We start from the raw sequence: 14,053 nt of genomic DNA, 5'->3' as shown, positions 1-14,053 counted from the left end.
TATAAATACATGCATATATACATATATAAATATATACATATATAAATATACATATATAAATATACATATATAAATATACATATATAAATATACATATATAAATATACATATATAAATATACATATATAAATATACATATATAAATATACATATATAAATATACATATATAAATATACATATATAAATATACATATATAAATATATATATAAATATACATATATAAATATACATATATAAATATACATATATAAATTATAAATATACATATATAAATATACATATATAAATATACATATATAAATATACATATATAAATATACATATATAAATATACATATATAAATATACATATATAAATATACATATATAAATATACATATATAAATATACATATATAAATATACATATATAAATATACATATATAAATATACATATATAAATATACATATATAAATATACATATATAAATATACATATATAAATATACATATATAAATATATAAATAACAAAATACAATCAAAAAATAGTGTTTGGAAATTTAAGGTTAAGTGTCACTTTTTCGTAAATTCTACCACACTCGGTTGTGTTCGACCAAGTTTAACATTATACTTAAAGCTTGACAAATCTTCTCCTGAGTTTGAAGTTTGTCTTTCAGTTGTTGGTAGTCGTTTCGAATATCTGCAACAGAACTTAAGTCTCTGCTAACTTCAGGATATGTTGGTTGTTCTTTTACAGGAACAATTGTTATACCATCTTCGTCTTCGTATGGTTTCCCCACTTCAACATCTCTGTCTTTGACATTGACAATAACACTTTGACTGTTTGTTTGAGTTGGTGAATTTAACTTCACATCTGCCACCGCCATTAAACCTTTTGAAACACTCACGCTTCTATTTTTCGGAAATGACATTTTATTTAGAATAAAAAGATGGACGTATTCGAGTATCTCTTCGAATTGAAGCAGAACAAAGTTTACACACACAAACAATACAAATACATTGACAGAATAGTTCTTTATACAAACAATGGTAAATGTTATAGAATAGCAATATTTGCTGAACCAAAATATTTCCATAAAGCAAAGAAAGTTGGTATAACTGAAATGGTGAAAGTTCTTGACGTTGACAAAAATATAACAACAAAACTTACAGATATTTCTAAAGGTAAGTTTATCTTACAATATTATGTCAAAACTGGCGTACTGTCAATATTTGACGGAGAGAAGTCAGTTCAAGAACAACTTACTGACCTGCTGCCAAATCTGCTCGATGGAAGCTGTCGTTATGCCAATCTGAGGAGCCCCAGCAGGTTTCATCGAACGAATCTTCAAAAGAGCATCTTCCGTGAAAAGTGCTATTGGTTTTGTAAACTTCTTTGCTCTCAGTTCATCTGGACCGTCTCTGTCACCAGTATATTGTATTTGTACAGTACCAACAGTTGAAATACCACCCATAAAGTCTTCTGAGTCAGCAAATGGAATGCCAAGCCAAAAGTTTGAACGGTCTCCATTTGTATATTGAGTTTTTTGACCTCCTGTATGAGTCCATACTTTCACATATGGCATAATAGAACTTTGCATTTCAGGGTTAATGGTTGTTGTGAAGTTGTTGTTAAAGTTCATAGCATCTAATGTCAAGTTGTATGACCTCATATCCTCAACTGTAGAATATTCTTCTCTTGGATAATATTTGCCATCTATGTTTATATGATATTTAATACCAGGGTTGTAGAAACAAGAATAGTCATTTATAGTTCGTCTGAACAGTACAAACATAGTATCTGCATGTTTCATTGCAGTTGTTAAAGCAATATCTGTTCTTGCACCTGGGTCAGCACTTTGGTTTCCAACTTCACCTGCAAAGTCTTTGACAGATATTTGGTGTATAGGGAACATAAGTGGAACTGCAATATATTTGGCAGCTAAAGCATTTGAAATATCTGGGTCCAACATATAGACTGCAAGTCTGCTTTCTATTCTCTTGCATTCAAACTTTTCGCATGTGAACTTAACTGGGTCCAAGCAGTTCCAGCAGCATTGAAATAATAGTTTACTTCATTGTTGAAGTTTGAGAAACCAAAGTCTAAGTCAACTTTGTCTTTGCAAAAGTCACAGAACTTGGCTCCACCAGTTCCAGCTACAGTAATGCTGAATGGGTCTTGTGTTGGTGCAATGACTAAGTTATTTTTGCTTGGAGTAAGTTCAATAGAAATTTTTCCTGCCCAGTTTGGCAAGTATCTTAAAAACCTGAAGATGAGGAAAGATGACAAAGGAACTCTAAGTTTCAGTTTTACTTTAGTGGCAGCAGTTCCATCTGAACCAGAAAGGTTAACATAAACTCCTGGAACGTTAGGGTCAAGTCTTCTTATTTTCTCAATATTTGCATACTGGTCTGTTTGTTCTCTAGCTTGTGGTTGTACTGAGTTTCTCAAAGCGAACCATTCATAGTTTGCCCATGTTACTGTTTGAACTAAGTCAGAGTTAGAATATATCTTATATCCCATGAAAACTTCTGGAGCATATTGGTATCCGACATAGAAAATTCCATTGCAACCTTTCTTGTCAGACAACTTGGCAGAAGGTTTTATTTCAATGTCTTGTTCCACGTATAAGAATGAGTTGTCAATAGAAATAATATGAAACCTGTCGCAAGCAATATCTACTGTTGTTGAAGAACCTTCTCCAAACTCACCTACGTTTCCATAAGAAACAGCAGTTGTATATTCGTAAGTTCCAGGAACTATTTCTGACCTTCTAATGGCATTGTCGCATTCGTTATACCATTCGGAAACATTTCCGTTCATGGCATCCAAAACTGTTGGCGTTATATTCTGAGCGGCGTACATTTCATATGGGTAAAAATATAGAATAGTTGGATTTATATGTCATAATAGAACCCACTCGGACCAAGCTTTACTTTCTTCCTGACTGAGTTTTCAACTCTTCTTTTTCCTTCATTGCCACTACTTTCACTAGATGAAGTTACTTCTTCACTACTTTCACTTTGTTCTACTCTTCTTCTTTGGTGTCGCTTTTGGTAACTTGCCCTCTGCTTCAAGTCGTTGCATCTTTGCCTCATGTTCACCTAGTATGTTGTAAATTTCCCATGTCCTTTTTGCCTTTGGGCTCTGGTCGCCCATCTCAGGTAACCTATATCCTAGAAAGATTTTGTCATAGTTTGTATTTGAGTCTTCGCGTATTGTTTGCATGACTCTTTCCTGAGTTTCCGGTTCAAGCTCTTCAAACAGAGCTTGTCCATATGGAATAAGCTCGTTTCCAAATATATGTTTTTGTAGCCATTCTGGTTTTCTTTCCATGTTACCAATAATATCTTTTGTGAATGGGAAAGCTTTTACCCAATGTTTCAGTCTTGCGTCATTTATTTCTGTAGTTGGTTTTATTTTGTCAAGGAACATGTTTTTCAATACTAACATTTCATTTGGTACTGTCCATTTGAGTTTTCTTAAATATTCATCCCTTCTCGGTTCATTGTCTGCAAAGTAAGTTTTTATGACATTTTGTAAACTTTCGTTTGCAAGGTCATGTACAATAGGTTCTCTTCCTTCTCTCTCCCTAACTTTCTTTCTAAACTCTTCACCAAATATACCATCTCTATGGTTCTGTGTAGTTCTTTGAGATAAATGTTCTAGAACGTCAGGTGTTATATTTCCATCAGCCATGTTCATTTCATACTGGTCCAAAATATCTGCATGTTTCATATCTTTCAATGGCATTAAAGCCGCGCTGAAAATACCAGCTATATCTGGTTCACCATTCACTTCCATTGCGTCTACAACTTCTTGGAATTGTGGTTGTAAGTTTATGAACCACCTATCCGGATTAGCTTTATGACCCATCTCATTGTAGTTCCATAGTCTGCAGAAACAAAAGTAGGTTTGTTTCCATATTGGTTAGGTTCTGAATGAACTTTAAACAATGTTTCATTTCTATATGTTTTGTTGAAATTTAACCTTTTATTTTCACCGAGTTCAGCCAAAGATTGAACGTTATATGGTCGTAAGTAAAAAGGATTGTTGTATTTGCGTACATTTTCTTTCAGTACTTCCATTCTATGCTGAATATTTTCATCTGATGTTGGAGTCTTTTGTATGTCGGCGAACATTTTTCGATATTCTTCTACTATGTCAGCCGAATTTTTCTTAGACTCTTGGAAAGATTCCATATTCTCCGCATACACTTGTTGAGGGTCAAGATTTTTCGGCTGTTCCAAATCTTCATCTAGTTCTGTGAAGTTAGTTTCCAAAGGAGGGACTTGTTCGTTTCCTTCAGGCTCTTCTAGCTGTTGTTGCTGAACTATTTCTTCCATGTCTGTTTGTATCTGAACTTCTTCCTGTGGAGTTTCTTGTACCTCATCTGGTGGCATTTCATATATTCCGAGACCGTTTTTAAAAAGTTCCCTATCTAAGTCATCCGGACTCATAAACCTTTCTTCTTTCGTTCCGTCTCTATTTTTTACGCGTTTCATGAAGAGAGTTGAATTATCATTTAGCTCTGACACCAAATATCTCGGAGTAAATTCATTCATGTCATTTGGATGATATGCTATTAAATCATATCCCTTAGCGAGCTTGTATTTTCCAGGTTTGAAATTATATCCCATTTGGTGCTGAACCATAAAGCTAAATAGGTTCGGGTCAGTATTTCCTTCCTTGAACTTTCTAATAGCTTCTTTATATCTGTCACTAAAGTCAAGAGTATCTGGGTAACCATAGTCTTCCCTAAGCATTTTTAAGAATTCTTGGTTTCCTTGTTCTCTACTTCTTTTATGTCCTTGCTCTGTTTGTGGTTGTTGTGGTGCAGTGTTTTGAACTGTTGGTTGTGGTGTAGTGTTTTGAACTGTTGGTTGTGGTGCAGTGTTTTGAACTGTTGGTTGTGGTGCAGTGTTTTGAACTGTTGGTTGTTGTGCTGGATTTTGAACTGTTGGTTGTTGTGTTGGTTTTGGTGCATGCCTGTGTCTGTGTCCATGTGACGATGTAAATGTTTTAGGTAGTCCTGGTGCAGGTGCTTCTCTTGGAGGGTTTGGTGGTATATAAGTTCCACTAGCTAGTATATAAGTTCCACCAGCTGGTATATAAGTTCCACCAGCTGGCACATATGTTCCATCTGCAGCATAATGTCCTACCTGACTTTTCGTTTTTAAGAAAGCATTTACTAGGTCTGTTTTGGTCTGTTGTAACTCTTTTTCTTGACTTTCCACAACAGTTGCTCTAACGGCGTCATAGGCACTTTGAACTGCCTGTCTCGTTGCTGCATCTGTTATTTTCGTCATATTTTGTGCTACTTCTCTTAACTCTTTGTCGAAACCTTCAGACTTCAGTTTCTTTCCAGATGAGAAGTCGTTCACTAGTTTCACCTTACTATGAAGAGCTTCGAAGGCGTTCTTAAAGTCAGCATTCATTAAAGCTTCATTTGAACTGTCTTCATCCGCTTGTATTTTTGTCCTTATTGACCCTATAAGTTGGGCTGCTTTGGCGTTGGCTTGGGCATCTAACCAGTCATTATTAGCTTTTATATATTCTGCGCTTTTCATTGCCTTTTGCATGGCTGCGTCGTTATTTTTACTTTCTTGTGCTAAGTTTTCATACTGTACGGTTTGGTTTTGCAACTGTAAAAGTTTTTCTGCCTTTACATTTGCTTCAACTTCTTTTTTATACTCATCGCTATCCATATATGTCTTCAGGGCTTTTTGTTTTATTTCTTCATCTTTCAGTACTTTATATTGAGTAGTATGGTTTTTCAAATTTATAACATCTTGTTCCATTTTTGCTACTTCTGCTGCTTTTTCTGACACTTTTTTCGCATATTCCTCTGTACTTAGTTCTTTCAGTTGTTCTTCTTTCTTCTTTTTCTCTACGTTTAACTCATTGAGTTTCTTTGTGTGTCTGTCATATTCTAGTTTCTTTTCGTTTTCACTTATTTGTTTCTGTATGTCTATGTTTGACTTTTTGACATCTGTTATTTGATTTTTGAGTGAACTCAAATTCATTTGACTTTGAGGGTTATAAGCTGTTCCGTCTGCAGCTCCACCATAGCCTGCCATTTTCGCTAAAAGTGCCGCTCTTAAACCTCCACTTTGTGCACCAATAACTCGGTTTAAAAGCATAGGGTTGCTTGACATTTGTTGCAACATAGTGGGGTCATTCATCATTTGTTGTTGCAACTGTTGTTGTGGTGTCAGTTTTACTATTGGATGTTTCACTGCTCTCTTCCTCTTACGTATATTCTTACGTAGCTTACGTGGCATTTTAAGTGAAGTAAAAAACGGTTTTTGACAGATGTTTATATGACACTTTTTGTTCAGCACAAAAAACTACTCGGTCAAAGTGTTGTCAGTTTTGTAAAATAACCGTCCTATCTCATTCTATAAGGGGGAAAGGCTTCTCAAAGTATACTTCCTTGGAACGCCTGTAACTTTTCCTGTAGCGACGATAGACCCTTACTTGTCCGGACAAAGTTATACTAAACATCTTCGGGGCTAGAGGGCACGAAGTGCCTGGAAGCCCCACTACCTTTTTTTTTTTTTTTTTTTTTAGTACCAATATAATATAAATGCACTAAAAACCCAACTGCCAATAGCATGTATTCAAAAAATGCAATTCAATACAAATTTGATTGCATTTTTTGAGATGGAAGTGTATCTGAATTCACAATTGTAATCCACGAATACACTTCCATGAGTAGGTGACAAAAGTGCATACTCTTAAATTAACCTTAAATGTTGATTTTTCGATATTTTCGGTATTAACCTTATTGTAAATTTTTCCGGTGATAAATTTATCACACTGAGGTTATTTTTCCGGTGAGATTTTTAACCTTGATTTAATGAAATTAATATATATAAATTTTATTATTTTTAATTTCGAATGAGTATAATAAAATATTTTTTTATATCGTCATAACTCTCATCACTGTTGTGATTCCAAATGCGATTATTAAGGTTCAAGTCGCTAATGTTTTGAATGAAGATAGAGCAGTAAGAATTCTTACAAGGGCAGGTAATCAGATTGTTGAGCAAAGAGCTTCAAAACACGATGAATGTTTGAAATTAATTCAACACATTTTGGAAATTGTCGAAAGCCGAAGGATTGAACCTAATGTCCTTATTCCATCTTTGAAGGCAATATTAAATTTGGCACAAAGAAGTTTAAAGGAAGAGTAAGCAAGATTAGATAATTTGGACTTTTTTTAAAATTAATGAATAAACAGTATATTTTTGAAGTGTAAGCTTATTTACCTGAAGCTATATTACTTAATATAACATTCAAAGTATTATTGCTATTTATTGGAGAACAAATTTATGTAATTTTCACATGAAAATTGATAAATTTGTATTTCCTTATGATAATCAATTTTTGTATTTGTAGAGAGTCTCCCTGCATGATATCAAGACTTGGCTATTAGTCTTTATCCATTTTTGAAAATTGTATTGTAAATTGTAAGAATTTCTGAATACTACTACTATAAAATATAATTGCTTATCTATGTATATTCTCCCTGCATGATATCAAGACTTGGCTATAAGTCTTTATCCATTTTTGAAAATTGTATTGTAAATTGTAAGAATTTCTGAATACTACTACTATAAAATATAATTGCTTATCAATGTATATTCTCCCTGTATGATATCAAGACTTGGCTATAAGTCTCTATTCATTATGAGTATGACCCCATTTTTTTACAAAAAGTGCCGAATTGCAACTTTGTCCCAATCTCAGTGATATTAACGTATGTTAACGTACAAAGTAAAAACATGTTTTTTCTTTTTAAAATCATTTAGTAATTAATAATATTTAGCACTCATAGTAAAAACATTAAAATTTATAAGAATCGTTATGAAGAAAAATTGAGAACTTATGATTTTTATTTAAGAAAATGATTAAATAATATATAAATAACCATATAAACAACATTTTAGATTCCTCTGAAAAGGGTATCTCAAATTGGTCTATGACCAATTGAATGGTTCGCCGGTTATTCAAGGTACGGTAATGATTTTATGGTCACAAATATTTTTTTCAGAATTTCAATGAAAAAAAATCCAGAAATTTCAAATTGCTGAAAATTATGATCTGCAAGCACCGAACATTTACCCTTTAAAAATTCCAAATTCTCAGGCATACGATTATTTTTGATTCAAATGCTGTTCGGCATTAAAAGCAAAAATAATCATATACCTGAGAATTACACTTTTCCGACATTTTTGGGTCGCTTCGCGCCCCTGACAAAACGTTGGAAAAGTGTAAATTTTTCAAAAAGTGACTCAGCCAAAAATTACAGTAAAAACTAGGTTTGGCATCACAAGGCGTCCGGTCGTAAAGTTCAGAAAATTAGAAGCTTACATTTATTTTTGAGAACTTTATCGTGTCAGGAAAAAAATTCAAAAGACTGTCATCACGAAAAGTGTCCTTGTAGGGAATTTTCCATTCATGGGTTATCCACTCATGGGTTAGTCTATAACGCTTTAGGTACCAACTTTGCGGATCGAATAAATAAGCTAAATCAAAGATTAATATATAGATAAACTATTTATTAACACTTTTTCGATTATTTACGAATTAACTGAATGCTTTTTAGGGTTTTGTTTTTGATATAAAAATTCCAAATTTTCCAAAAAGTGACTCAACTGAAAATTACCACTTTGAAACTTTAGCTTTTATTTCTTAATGGAGATATATTTTCCCAAATGAATTTTAAAGATATTTTATATTGTAAAGCACAAATAACATTTGTTCAGACTTTCATCCAAACAAATACACTGAACTTCGAAGTATATACAAATACTATATCGATTCATACAATGTGTTGTATCAGTTAAAAACAGATAAAGAAGAAGAATTAAAAGAGATTTACAAATTGATCAAAATAAATTTGATTGATTCAAAGAATCAGTTCTCCAAAAATATTGTAAAAGATATTTTGAATATTATTCCCTATAAAAATCGCTATATAAAATCATACTTAACACTTGCTAAATTCATAACTGATGATTATCATGTCAAAGATGTCAAGAATGTTAACGATGTTTCAAACATCCTATTTTATAAAGAATATGGAATTAAATTAGACAGGTCTGGTGATTTGGAAGAAATTAAATTTAGAAATCTGAATATTCATACAGAAAATACAATTTATAGAGCAATTATGAATAATGACAAAGAAAAATTCATCTTATTCATATAGCAGCAGATCACAATTGTACAGAAACAATGGAGTTTCTTATTTTACATGGTGCAAATATCAATGAAAAAGATAAATATGGGAAAACAGCTCTTCATTATGCAGCTAATAAAAATAGTAAAGAAATTGTTGAACTCCTTATATCACATGGTGCAAATATCAACGAAGGAGATAAAGAAGAGAAAACAGCTCTTCATTATGCAGCAAGAACAAATAGTAAAGAAATAGTTGAGCTTCTTATTTCACATGGTGCAAATATCAATGAAAAAGATGAATTTGGAGAAATAGCTCTTCATATTGCAGCACATTTTAATTTTAATGAAATTGTCGAATTCCTAATTTCACATGGTTCAAATATTAATGAAAAAAAAATAATAGAGGAGAAATCGCTCTTCATTATGCAGTAGATATTATAGAAACGGTCGAAATTCTTATTTCAAAAGGTGCAAATATCACTGGAAAGGACGTCAATGGAATAACTCCTCTTCATAGAACTTCTATGACAAAAAATAAGGAAATAGCAGAATTTCTTATTTCTCATGGTGCAAATGTCAATGCAAAAGCTAGAGGTGGATATACAGCGCTTAATTTTTCAGATATGTTACAAAATAAAGAAATGGCTGAACTTCTTATTTCACATGGTGCAATTAGAGTTCCAATATAAAAAGCTTCTCTCTCTTGTCATTTCTTCTTTTATGAATTTTTCATCAAACAAGCATGTGCAAAAGATAAAATAGCTATATATGAATATCACTCTTTCATACTAGTCAATTTGAAATGCTTTTTCTAAAAGAAAAACATCGAATCTAATTTTCTTCATTAATGAAAATGTAGTATTTATATATGTTTTCTCTATGTGTCTCTATATTTCAACTATATATCTTCAATTTTAGTGAAAAAAAAGGCAATATGTGAGGTATTAATAGTAATATCAGGTTGGGATAATTTCTTTGTATAACATATGTAATTACGTATATATGGATTGTAAACTTTTGTTAATTTCTATAATCTCTATTTTTAATCTAAAACAAAATATCTATTTTTCTTCCTTTTTCTCCTCTTCAACATGAGGTTCTTCTTTTTCTGGCTCTTCTGGCTTTGTAGCTTCAACTTCTACAGTTGGAATTGAGTATTGGTACCTTTGGGATATAATATCCATTGGTTTTATGCCTAATTTGCGCTGTTTTTCTGATAATTCACGAGCAAATTCCTCATCTTGCTCTCTTCTTTGGCGTTGTCTTTCTTTTCTTTCTTCTTTGAGTCTTTCTTGATTACGTTTGATAGCTTTATTCTTTCTGATTTCACGAGCATGCCTATTTGCTAGCAAAAAGTTTCTTCTGGAATCGGCATCAAATACAATTTTTGTTTGATCTTTGCCCATTTGTCACTTTTTTGATCCATGTCTTCTCCATCATAGAAAAACATCAAACTTCTATATAAAATATGCTTAGAAATTATTGATTTGTGAATATTTAAAATTATGAAGCTATAACATGAAAAATCAAAGATAAAAATTTGAAAAATCCTAAAGTAAAGAAAAATAAATGTAACACCAATAAACAATTTACTTTTAGCATCGAATTTTGCTCTTCTTAAGCCATATTTTTTGTTTAATTTTCATAATACGATAAAACATATGCGTTATCAAGTAAAATATGGATATTTTAGAAGATCATAATATATCTCGAAATCAAACGAAAGTCATTCTATGAGTCCATACACACTATTACTATACTTCATATATCAAGCATAATGGGAACAATTTTGGTCGATACCTTTGTTGTCGACGAAGTTCCCCCTTTTGTAATATCATTATATAGAAAACAAACAGATTAATATTTTTATTCCAAAACTGAATTTCGAATTCTATCAAAAATAGATTTATCAACTAAAACAGGTATTGGCGTCACGCACCATTCATATGCAACTAAATCTTCATCAGTAAATGTCGGACTCTTGTTGGAATATATTAATAATGGTGGAATTGGAATTAAATAATCAGCATCGCAACTAACTACTGCATTGACAAGGTCAGCGTTATACGCATATCCTTTTGTGATCAAATTAAAATGGATTAAAGAAAGTAAATCTGGAGGTAAAATCGGAGGTTCGTTTGAGAGCAATTTTGAAATGCTAGATATAGCTCTTTTGAGGAGTATTGTTGTTCCCTTGAGATTCTCGAACAAAGAGATCTTCCATGTGATAGTTTTCTGGAAAATTCCTTTTTTCGCGTAAAAAACTCGATGAGCTGCAACTTGGCGAGCAAAAATAGATGATATGACAATAGGATTCAATGATGTAACCCATTCTTCCATCGTTTCTGCTTTCTGCCAAACTCGATTTGTTATATAAATTCCATTTTCGGATTTTGTGGCAATTTGCATTGTAAATATCTTCTTATGGCTGTACTTGCTTCCTTCATTCAATGTCAATGCGTATGATGTATCCTTGCAGCTGTTTTTGATCGTAAAATTGAGTTTTTTCGCTTGGTAATTTTTTTCATTTTCTTCATTACAAAGCCATTCAATTTCTAAACCTTCGGAAACGAATATCTTGATGTCTAATGGTCCGAACGGCTCCATCATGCACATTTTGATATAATCAATGAGAGATTTGTGAATAATTGAGCCGGAATTCCATGTCAAATTATTTTCCAAAGAAATTTGGATCATATTCGTAGGAACTGGAGTATTTGATGCAACAAAAATACTATGTACTTTAAATGGAGTTGGTGGATAAGGAATTAATGGAAAATTATGGAATAAAAGTAAAGATGTGATATTTTCTGATTTAATTTGGTCCAAAAAACCATGAAATGACTGCGAACTCATTGGCAATCGGCTACATGTTTGTATTATTGGATAAATATCGAGTAATATTTCAATAAATTCATTAATTTCAAAAATATATTTTGAATCTTGATAAAAAATCTGTTCATATCCGACATGTAATGTATTATTGCGTTTGTGAATATATAAAGGACATTGGCATAAGAAAATAAGCATGAATTTGACATTTTCTAAAGCAAAATATCCAAATTGAGAAGAAATAGCTGAAATTAAGTCTTGAAGCAGTCTGTCTGGCATTGAAAGATCTATGACTAAGCAGATAAGGTGTTCATGAATTTCATTATCGATTTTAATTTTGTAATCTAAAGAATATAATGTAGTATCTTTATCATAAAATTTTGCAGGATCGCATATTGGGCAGCATCCTGTTTGAGGAGTTTTGAAAGCTCCGCATTTTGGACAAATATCTGATTTTGGTACAATTAATTTAGGATTCTTATCTTGTGACATTGATATAATTGATCCCCATATCTTGTTTTGTTTTGGGCAATCGTCAGGAAATAAAAACGTTGCTGATGCATTGACTTGGCACATTTGAAAATCAATTATATGAAAAATTTCATCTCACAACAGTACATAAAGTATTTAAGCAATACGTAGCCTTTTAGTTAGATATAGTAAAATCGTTTTATACGTAGTAAACAAAAAAAAATATTTCATAAGATTTCTTTTATTCACTTTAAAACTTAAGGATTTGCTTTACAAATGTATTTCTGAACAATTTTATTGGCAGGAACAAGGTTATTGAACTTATCAATATAAACATAACCATTAACAACAAGAGGAGCAAATGGTTCTGTAGAATTGATTTGTTCAAAGTACTTTCTACCTGTCTTGCATACTTCTTGGCCAAATCTAGTGCCGTAGAGCTGATAATCGCGTATAAATTTCAAATTATCTACACGTTCCTTCAAAGCATGTTCTATCTCGTAGCCAATTTTAAGCTGTTCGAAGACTGACTCTATTTCACCGCCGTGTGGTCCGACAACGACCATAATACGTTTCATTTCACGTCTTGTAAAGCAGTGAACGTCCTTAACGAAGTACTTATATGGATCAGTGACTTTAGAGACTTCAACCAATCTGAAATGAGGTGGCCAAACTTTCATCTTCAAAATTGCATTTGATGTTTCAATAATAAGAGGAATTCTGTCCATGTATTGGTCCTTATGTGCGGCATGAGAGAGAATAGCGTTGTAAAGTGGCAAACAATGCTGTTGAAGATTTTGACCACCAGCAATAAAGACTGCAGGCCTGAAATCGTCAAAAGCATCCTCTAGATGGCCAAAGAAGTCTTTGAGACCATCAGATTCTGTCTTAGAACGATCTAATTCTGCTAATAATTTCTCTTGAAGTAGTGGTAAAGAAGCGATTTTGCGTTGTATTAGTTGAAGATCTTCTGGTGTAAGAATTTTAGCGTTTTTCTTTGGTTTGACGGTGACGTTGACTGTTAAATTTTTAAGATAATTTGTATGATCACTAATAGAACGCATGATACTTAATTTTCCGAAGCCAATTATCTCTTCAATAGACTTTGCATCTGAAAAATCTAAGTTGATCGGTAAAAATCCTTTTTGACCATATAATTCTGAAACATGTAATAAAGTCCTTGTTTTTCCGGATTGATATGGACCGTAAATAAAGAATGTGTGTCGAGATGGTTGTGTTTCTAAATATTGGCCAAGCAATTTGATAACGCCTGCGTTATAAATAAATGGAAGAGGTCCCATAAAGCGAACAAATGGGCGTGTAAGTATATAAATAATAATTCCAAGGATTAAAACTAATATGGGTACACCATAGTTAATTTCCTTCCTATATTTCTCGTATAAATCGTGAAAAAAACTCATATAAAAAATTTCTTCACTTTTTTACGATAGTTTTTTATTTCATTCATTTCATCCGGCGCTGCACGCCCTTGAACATGAAAATTGATTTATTTTGATTATTGCAGGCATTGTGAACAAATAATAAAGAGTCAAGTTGAACCATTTTTCAGGTGAT

At 32.2% G+C, this 14,053-nt stretch overlaps 8 protein-coding genes and 1 pseudogene across 9 annotated transcripts, besides 3 other annotated features; 2 read left to right on the top strand and 7 right to left on the bottom strand.

Moving 5' to 3' along the window:
- Nucleotides 1-3,921: part of a mobile genetic element that runs on past the window's edge.
- Nucleotides 573-869, bottom strand: TVAGG3_0171040 (protein of unknown function, DUF4106 family; the record flags this gene model as incomplete). The annotated part of the gene is made up of 1 exon (XM_051225313.1): nt 573-869. The coding sequence occupies one exon, from the start codon at nt 867-869 to the stop codon at nt 573-575; it is 297 nt and encodes a 98-aa protein (XP_051110299.1).
- TVAGG3_0171030 lies at nt 1,246-1,989 on the bottom strand (annotated as a pseudogene). Its single transcript has one exon. A coding segment is annotated over exon 1 (744 nt).
- Nucleotides 2,057-2,848, bottom strand: TVAGG3_0171020 (uncharacterized protein; the record flags this gene model as incomplete). Its single annotated transcript, XM_051225312.1, has 1 exon — nt 2,057-2,848. A coding segment is annotated over one exon (792 nt), but the record flags the coding sequence as incomplete, so codon positions are not given.
- An 876-nt stretch (nt 3,922-4,797) lies between the features above and the next one.
- Nucleotides 4,798-6,267, bottom strand: TVAGG3_0171000 (kinase-related family; the record flags this gene model as incomplete). Its single annotated transcript, XM_001580204.1, has 1 exon — nt 4,798-6,267. A coding segment is annotated over one exon (1,470 nt), but the record flags the coding sequence as incomplete, so codon positions are not given.
- A 431-nt stretch (nt 6,268-6,698) lies between these two features.
- Nucleotides 6,699-6,909: a mobile genetic element.
- A 3-nt stretch (nt 6,910-6,912) lies between these two features.
- Nucleotides 6,913-7,736: a mobile genetic element.
- A 1,493-nt stretch (nt 7,737-9,229) lies between these two features.
- Nucleotides 9,230-9,607, top strand: TVAGG3_0170970 (cyclin-dependent kinase inhibitor 2C-related family; the record flags this gene model as incomplete). The annotated part of the gene is made up of 1 exon (XM_001580203.1): nt 9,230-9,607. One exon carries the CDS (start codon nt 9,230-9,232, stop codon nt 9,605-9,607), a length of 378 nt encoding a protein of 125 aa, XP_001580253.1.
- A 92-nt stretch (nt 9,608-9,699) lies between these two features.
- On the top strand, nt 9,700-9,864 carry TVAGG3_0170960 (Ankyrin repeat family; the record flags this gene model as incomplete). The annotated part of the gene is made up of 1 exon (XM_001580202.1): nt 9,700-9,864. The coding sequence occupies one exon, from the start codon at nt 9,700-9,702 to the stop codon at nt 9,862-9,864; it is 165 nt and encodes a 54-aa protein (XP_001580252.1).
- Nucleotides 9,865-10,184: 320 nt separating this feature from the next.
- On the bottom strand, nt 10,185-10,583 carry TVAGG3_0170950 (uncharacterized protein; the record flags this gene model as incomplete). Its single annotated transcript, XM_001580201.1, has 1 exon — nt 10,237-10,581. One exon carries the CDS (start codon nt 10,579-10,581, stop codon nt 10,237-10,239), a length of 345 nt encoding a protein of 114 aa, XP_001580251.1.
- Nucleotides 10,584-11,005: 422 nt separating this feature from the next.
- On the bottom strand, nt 11,006-12,583 carry TVAGG3_0170940 (uncharacterized protein; the record flags this gene model as incomplete). The annotated part of the gene is made up of 1 exon (XM_001580200.1): nt 11,042-12,583. One exon carries the CDS (start codon nt 12,581-12,583, stop codon nt 11,042-11,044), a length of 1,542 nt encoding a protein of 513 aa, XP_001580250.1.
- A 142-nt stretch (nt 12,584-12,725) lies between these two features.
- TVAGG3_0170930 (P-loop containing nucleoside triphosphate hydrolases family) lies at nt 12,726-13,906 on the bottom strand (the record flags this gene model as incomplete). Its single annotated transcript, XM_001580199.1, has 1 exon — nt 12,736-13,779. One exon carries the CDS (start codon nt 13,777-13,779, stop codon nt 12,736-12,738), a length of 1,044 nt encoding a protein of 347 aa, XP_001580249.1.
- Nucleotides 13,907-14,053: the final 147 nt, after the last annotated feature.

The sequence above is a fragment of the Trichomonas vaginalis genome, chromosome IV, assembly GCF_026262505.1.
Source record: "Trichomonas vaginalis G3 chromosome IV, whole genome shotgun sequence".
NCBI classification, from domain to species: Eukaryota; Parabasalia; order Trichomonadida; family Trichomonadidae; genus Trichomonas; species Trichomonas vaginalis.
This window is presented reverse-complemented; position numbering and strand designations above follow the sequence as displayed.